Genomic DNA, 7,795 nt, shown 5'->3' with positions numbered 1-7,795 from the left:
ATTGCACGGTGCTGCATTGCACGGTGCTGCACCGCTCTGCATTGCACTGCTCTGCATTGCTCTGCATTGCACGGTGCTGCATTGCACGGTGCTGCACTGCTCTGCATTGCATGGTGCTGCATTGCACGGTGCTGCATTGCACGGTGCTGCACTGCTGCTCTGTAGAATCCCGTTGCATTGCAGCCCCCCGTTGCACCGCCCCGCATTGCAGCACCGCGTTGCGTCGCCCGGCTGCCCCCCCCCCCGGTGTTGCCCCCCGTGACGTCACCACCCCCCTCCCGGCGGTCCTCCACGATCCCACAATGCCCCGCGCTCATCCAAGCCCCCCCGCACTGCGCATGCGCGGTGCGCGCCAATCGGAGGCGTGGCCTGGCGCGAAAGGGGCGGGGCGGAGTCTATAAAAGGGGGAGGGGCGGCGGCGGCGCCTCATTCGACGCTTCGGCTGAGCGGGAAAAAGGCGTGAAGGTGGGGGGCGGTTCGGGCGGGAAAAGCGAATTTCTGAGGGAAAAAAGGGCTTTTTCGGCCAATTCGTGAGGAAAAATGCGGAGCTTGGGGGATCTGTGAGGGAAAAGCGGGGGTTTTTGGTGGACCGAGCGGGAAAAAGCGGAGCTGGGGGGGGTCTGTGAGGGAAAAGTGGAGATTTGGGATGGAAAAGTGGGGAATTCGGTCAATTGGTGAAGAGAAAAGTGGGGGTTTGGGCTATAAAACACTTTTTGGGGAGCAAAAGGGGATTTTTGGGGCATTTTTGTGTGAGAAGTTCGGGAGCGCGGCGGGAAATGGGGAGGGTGGAATTTTTGGGTGAAAAAGGGGCGATTTTGAGCAATTCCTGAGGGGGGGCGGCGGAGGCGGGGGAGAAAAACGGGGTTTTTGGAGAGAAAAGTGGGGGGGGGGGCAATGGGGGGCGGCTATGGGGCTGTTAGGGGTTGATATGGGGCAGCTATGGGGCGACCCACGCATCTCTGTGCCCCCACACATCCCTGTGCTGCCCCACACATCCCTGCCCCCCAAACCCCCCTGCCCCACACATCCCTGTGCTGCCCCACACATCCCTGCCCCCCCCCCAAACCCCCCTGCCCCACACATCCCTGTGCTGCCCCACACATCCCTGCCCCCCCAAATCCCTCCTGCCCACACATCCCTGTGCTGCCCCACACATCCCTGCCCCCCCCAAACTCCCCCTGCCCCACACTTCCCTGCCCCCCCCAAACTCCCCTGCCCCACACATCCCTGTGCCCCCCAAAACCTGCTGCCCCACACATCCTCTGCCCCCCACACGTCCCGTGCTGCCCCACATCCCTGTGCCCCCTCAAAACCCCCCTGCCCCACACATCCCTGTGCCCCCCCAAAATCCCCTGCCCCACACATCCCTGTGCTGCCCCACACATCCCTGTGCCCCCCCAAAGCCCCCTGCCCACACATCCCTGCCCCCCAAACTCCCCTGCCCCACACATCCCTGTGCCCCCAAAACCTCCTGCCCCACACATCCCTGTGCCCCCTCTCAAAATCCCCCTGCCCCACACATCCCTGTGCCCCCCAAACCCCTCCTGCCCCACACATCCCTGCCCCCACCCCAAAACCCCCCTGCCCCACACATCCCTGTGCTGCCCCACACATCCCTGCCCCCCCAAACTCCCCCTGCCCCACACTTCCCTGCCCCCCCAAACTCCCCTGACCCACACATCTCTGCGCCCCCCCAAAATCCCTGCCCCACACATCCCTGTTCCCCCATCAAACCCCCCTGCCCCACACATCCCCGTGTTGCCCCACACATCCCTGCCCCCCCCAAGCCCCCCTGCCCCACACATCCCTGTGCACCTCGAGCTCCTTCTGCCCCACCCCCCATTCATCGCTGTTCTGCCCCACACATCCCCAGCTCCCTCCCCCCCCCCCCAAAAACCCCCTGCCCCACACATCCCGTGCCGCCCCACATCTCCCATGGATCCCATCGCCCACACATCCCTGTGCCCCCCCGTCCCTCTGCCCCACACATCCCTGTGCCCCCCCGTCCCTCTGCCCCACACATCCCTGTGCCCCCCCCCCCCATCCCTCCCCATCCCCTCCCCACATCCCTTTGCCCCCCCCAACGCCCCCCCCAGTTGCGGACGTGCGGCACCACCTCACTCCCCCCCTCCCCCCGTGTGACGTCACCGCCTCCTCCCCCCCCGTGTGACGTCACCGCCCCCCCCCCCTCCCCCAAGCTGCTGCGGCGGCGCCCAAAAGCGGATTAAAAGTGGGGGGGGTCCAGGGGGGGGGGGGGGGGCGACCTCAGCGCGTCGCCGTTCGTTCCGCAGGGCTGCAGCCATGGCCGAGCTGACGGTGGGCATCAACGGGTGAGCGCCTCTTAATTAATCGCCCCTTAATTACCCGCTAATGACCCCCTTAACGATTCTTCTTCCTCCCCTCCCCCCCCCCCAAGTCTTCTCTCACTTCTGCTGCCCGCTGACCTTCATCGCTCCCCTCTTCATCGCTTCTCTTCCCCGCTAATTAGCGACACCCCGCCATCGAGCCGCTTTTCTCATTAATTACCTACTTCGTTAATTACCCCCCCCCATTCATTCATTCATTCATTCATTCATTCTTTTCTCGCTCTCTGCCCCCCCCGCCATCTCCCCCAATTACAGCGACGAGCCGTTAATTAATTTCCTCCTTCGCTTCTCTGCTCTCTCACACTCCAAGGCCTGATTAATTAATTTATTTACCTTAATTAACGCCTTCGTTTTTAATTAACGTCACGCTTCGTTTGTTCGTTTGCTCATTCGTCCCGTCTGCTCTCCTTCAACCCCCCCCCAAATCTCCCCTCGTTTTAAGGCTGCCCCGTTAATTACCCTCCTGGCGCGCTCCCTAATTAACCCCGCGCTAATTAATTGATTAACGCCGCACTAATGAACGCAGCTTTGGCCGCATTGGTCGCCTGGTGCTGCGCGCCTGCCTGGAGAAGGGGCTGCGGGTGGTGGCAATTAACGACCCCTTCATTGACCTTAATTACATGGTGAGGCACGGGGTCCTCCAGCCCCACACCTCCGTCCTCCAGCCCCACATGTCCCAAGGTCCTCCAGCCCCACACCTCCGGGTCCTCCAGCCCCACATGTCCCAGTCCTCCAGCCCCACACCTCAGTCCTCCAGCCCCCCATGTCCCAAGGTCCTCCAGCCCCACACCTCAGTCCTCCAGCCCCACAGGTCCAGGGTCCTCCAGCCCCACACTCCAGTCCTCCAGCCTCCAGCCCCCCATGTCCCAGGGTCCTCCAGCCCCACACCTCCGGGTCCTCCAGCCTCCAGCCCCACATCGCCTTGGGTCCTCCAGCCCCACATCTCAGTCCTCCAGCCCCACACCTGAGTCCTCCAGCCCCACATCTGAGTCCTCCAGCCCCACACCTCCGGGTCCTCCAGCCTCCAGCCCCACATCGCCTTGGGTCCTCCAGCCCCACACCTCCGTCCTCCAGCCTCCAGCCCCACATCGCCTTGGGTCCTCCAGCCCCACACCTCCGTCCTCCAGCCTCCAGCCCACATCGCCGTCCTCCAGCCCCACACCTCCGTCCTCCAGCCTCCAGCCCCACATCGCCTTGGGTCCTCCAGCCCCACACCTCCGGGTCCTCCAGCCTCCAGCCCCACATCGCCTTGGGTCCTCTAGCCCCACATCTCAGTCCTCCAGCCCCACACCTGGGTCCTCCAGCCCCACACCTTGGGTCCTCCAGCCCCACACCTCCGTCCTCCAGCCTCCAGCCCCACATCGCCTTGGGTCCTCCAGCCCCACACCTCCGTCCTCCAGCCTCCAGCCCCACATCGCCTTGGGTCCTCCAGCCCCACACCTCCGTCCTCCAGCCCCACACCTGTGTCCCCATGCTGCCCATAACTCCATACCCCCCATAACCCTCTATGCCCCCCCATATCCTCATTACCCCCCCCATAACTCGGTGCCCCCCCCCATAATTCAGTGTCCCCCCGCAATAATTGCACCCCCCCCAATTCAGTGCCCCCCCCCAATAATTGTGCCCCCCCCAGTAATCGCGCCCCCCCCCAGGCCTACATGTTCCAATACCCCCCCCCACACACAATTCAGTGCCCCCCCCCCCCCCAATAATCGCCCCCCCCAGGCCTACATGTTCCAATACCCCCCCATAACTCGATGCCCCCCCCCCCCAATAATCGCGCCCCCCCAGGCCTACATGTTCCAATACGCCCCCCCCACAATTCAGTGTCCCCCCCCAATAATTGTGGCCCCCCCCCCAATAATCGCGCCCCCCCCCAGGCCTACATGTTCCAATATGCCCCCCCCCACAATTCAGTGCCCCCCCCCAACAATTGCGCCCCCCCCAGACCTACATGTTCCAATACGACTCCACCCACAATTCAGTGCCCCCCCCAGTAACTGTGCCCCCCCCCAATAATCGCGCCCCCCCCAGGCCTACATGTTCCAATACCCCCCCACAATTCAGCGCCCCCCCCAGGCCTACATGTTCCAATACCCCCCCACAATTCAGCGCCCCCCCCAGGCCTACATGTTCCAATACCCCCCCCACAATTCAGTGCCCCCCCCCAATAATCGCCCCCCCAGGCCTACATGTTCCAATACTCCCCCCACAATTCAGTGCCCCCCCCAATAACTGTGCCCCCCCCCAACATCGCCCCCCCCCCAGGCCTACATGTTCCAATACGCCCCCCACAATTCAGTGCCCCCCCCCCACAATTCAGTGCCCCCCCCCCCAATTCAGTGCCCCCCCCCCCCAATAATCGCCCCCCCCCCAGGCCTACATGTTCCAATACCCCCCCCACAATTCAGTGCCCCCCCCAACAATCGCCCCCCCCCAGGCCTACATGTTCCAATACTCCCCCCCCAATTCAGTGCCCCCCCCGATAATCGCGCCCCCCCAGGCCTACATGTTCCAATACCCCCCCCACAATTCAGTGCCCCCCCCCAATAATCGCGCCCCCCCAGGCCTACATGTTCCAATACCCCCCCCCACAATTCAGTGCCCCCCCCCGATAATCGCCCCCCCCCAGGCCTACATGTTCCAATACTCCCCCCACAATTCAGTGCCCCCCCCAATAACTGTGCCCCCCCCCAACAATCGCCCCCCCCCCAGGCCTACATGTTCCAATACGCCCCCCCACAATTCAGTGCCCCCCCCCCCAATTCAGTGCCCCCCCCCCCCAATAATTGCCCCCCCCCAGGCCTACATGTTCCAATATCCCCCTACAATTCAGTGCCCCCCCCCCAACAATCACCCCCCCCCCAGGCCTACATGTTCCAATACGACTCCACCCACAATTCAGTGTCCCCCCCCCCAATAACTGTGCCCCCCCCCAACAATCGCGCCCCCCCCAGGCCTACATGTTCCAATACGACTCCACCCACGGCCGCTTCCCGGGGGAGGTGAAGGTGGAGGGGGGGAAGCTGGTGGTGGACGGAGCTGAGATCTGCGTCTTCCAGTGGTACGGGGGGGGGAAATGGGGGGGGGGGGGGGGGGGGGGGTCATGGGGGCACAGGGAGGGGGCACAAGGGGGTCCTGGGGGGGGGGGAAAGTGGGGGGGGGGGAGAATTGGGGGGGGGTGGAGGTGAGATCTGCGTCTTCCAGTGGTACGGGGGGGGCATGGGGCACAGGGGGTCGTGGGGGGCGCAGGGAGGGGCACAAGGGGGTCCGGGGGGGGAAATGGGGGGGGGGGAATTGGGGGGGTGGAGGTGAGATCTGCGTCTGCCAGTGATACGGGGGGGGGCGTGGGGGGGGGAATGGGGGGGGGAAAATGGGGGGGGGAATGGAGGTGAGATCTGCGTCTTCCAGTGGTACGGGGGGGGGGGGGGAAATGGGGAGGGGGGGGGGGGGGCACAGGGAGGGGGCATTGGGGCAGGGGGGGGGTCGTGGGGGGGGAAATGGGGGGAGAATGGGGGACTTAGGGGGGAAATTGGGGATTGGGGGAACGTGGGGGGGCATGGGGGGGTCGTGGGGGGCGCAGGGAGGGGGCATGGGGGGGTCCTGGGGGGGGGAAGTGGGGGGGGATGGAGGTGAGATCTGCGTCTGCCAGTGGTACGGGGGGGGGAAATGGGGGGGGGGTCGTGGGGGGCACAGGGAGGGGGCGGGGGGGGTCCTGGGGGGCACGGGGATGGGGCATTGGGGCAGGGGGGGTTTTGGGGGGGTCCTGGGGGGCACGGGGGGGGGGGGGGGCGCAGGGGGGTCCTGGGGGGCACGGGGAGGGGACAACGGGGGGGTCATGGGGGGCACAGGGAGGGGGGGGGGCGCAGGGGGGGCCTGGGGGCACAGGGAGGGGGCATTGGGGCAGGGGGGGGTCGTGAGGGGGTCCTCGGGGGCACGGGGGGGGGGGCACGGGGGGGCTTTATGATCACGGAAGGCAGCATTGGGGTGTGGGGGCTTTGGGGGGGGGGGGGCGGCCGAGGAGGGGGGGGCCGCAGATGGGGGCATGGGGGGGGGTCAGGGGGTGCAGGCGGGGGCGTGGGGGGGGTGGGGAGGGGGTGGGGGGCACAGAGGGGGCTGCCACCCCCTCCCCCTGGTGCCCCCCGTGACGTTGCCCCCCCCCCCCATTTTGCCGCCCCCCCCATATTTGCCATCCCCCCCCCCGGTGCCCCCTGTGACATTGACCCCCCCCCACCACATTTTGCCACCCTCCTCCCCCCCGGTGCCCCCTGTGACGTTGCCCCCCCCATTTTGCCGCCCCCCCCCCATTTTCCGCCCCCCCCTCCCCCCCCATTTTGCCGCCCCCCCCACATTTTGCCACCCCCCCCTCACCCCCTCCCCGCCTTGGTGCCCCCGTGACGTTGCCGCCCCCTCCACATTTTGCCACCCCCCCCGTCACCCCCTCCCCCCTTGGTGCCCCCGTGATGTTGCCCCCCCCCCCCCCACATTTCGCCGCTCCCCCTCCCCCACCACCACATTTTGCCGCCCCCCCCCCCCCCCCACCACATTTTGCCGCCCCCTCCCCCCTTGGTGCCCCCGTGACGTTTGCCCCCCCCCCACATTTTGCCACCCCCCCCGGTGCCCCCTGTGGCGTTGCCCCCCCCCCCCACATTTTGCCACCCCCCCCCCCCCCGGTGCCCCCCATGACATTGCCCCCGCCCACCACATTTTGCCGCCCCCCTCCCCCATTTTGCCACACCCCCCCCCTTGGTGCCCCCCGTGACGTTGACCCCCCCCCCACATTTTGCCCCCCCCCCCCCCCCCCCCCCCAGCATGAAGCCCACCGACATCCCGTGGGGCGCCGCCGGCGCTCTGTACGTGGTGGAGTCCACGGGGGTCTTCCTGAGTGTGGAGAAGGCATCGGTGGGGGGGGGGGGGGGGGGTACTTAGGGGGAGGGGCGCCTCATTGGGGGGGGGGGGATCCTAGTGGGGGGGGGAGCCTAATGGGGGGGGGAGGAGTTTAATGAGGGGGGGAGGGAGAACCCTACTGGGGGGGAGATTCTCTTGGGGGAGGGGGGCCCTAATTGGGGGGGGGCGGGGGGGGTAATTAGGGGGAGGGGGGTCTCATTGGGGGGGGGAGATCCTGGGGGGGGGGGAGCTAATGGGGGGGGGGGGAGGACCCTACTGGGGGGGAGATTCTCTTGGGGGAGGGGGGGGTAATTAGGGGGAGGGGCATCTCATTGGGGGGGGGGATCCTAGTGGGGGGGGCGATTCTATTGGGGGGGGTCCTATTGGGGGGGAGGGACCCCACTGGGGGGGTGGGATCCTATTGGGGGGGAGGGAGCCTAATGGGGGGGGGGGGAGAACCCTACTGGGGGGGAGATTCTCTTGGGGGAGGGGGGCCCTAATTGGGGGGGGGGGGCCGGGGGAGTAATTAGGGGGAGGGGCGT

The 7,795-nt window shown here is 66.7% G+C and overlaps 1 protein-coding gene across 1 annotated transcript; it reads left to right on the top strand.

Annotated features, from left to right (window-relative positions):
- Positions 1-379: 379 nt before the first annotated feature.
- On the top strand, positions 380-7,287 carry LOC146541841 (glyceraldehyde-3-phosphate dehydrogenase 2-like; the record flags this gene model as incomplete). Its single annotated transcript, XM_085215508.1, has 5 exons — positions 380-465; positions 2,292-2,330; positions 2,893-2,989; positions 5,324-5,430; positions 7,178-7,287. Coding segments are annotated over exons 2-5 (343 nt in total), but the record flags the coding sequence as incomplete, so codon positions are not given.
- Between the last annotated feature and the right edge of the window lie 508 nt (positions 7,288-7,795).

The sequence above is a fragment of the Meleagris gallopavo genome, unplaced genomic scaffold, assembly GCF_905368555.1.
Source record: "Meleagris gallopavo unplaced genomic scaffold, MGAL_WU_HG_1.1 scaffold_82, whole genome shotgun sequence".
In the NCBI taxonomy this organism is placed as follows: Eukaryota; Metazoa; Chordata; class Aves; order Galliformes; family Phasianidae; genus Meleagris; species Meleagris gallopavo.
Note: the sequence above shows the minus strand (reverse complement) of the source record. Positions and strands in the feature narration are given on the sequence as shown.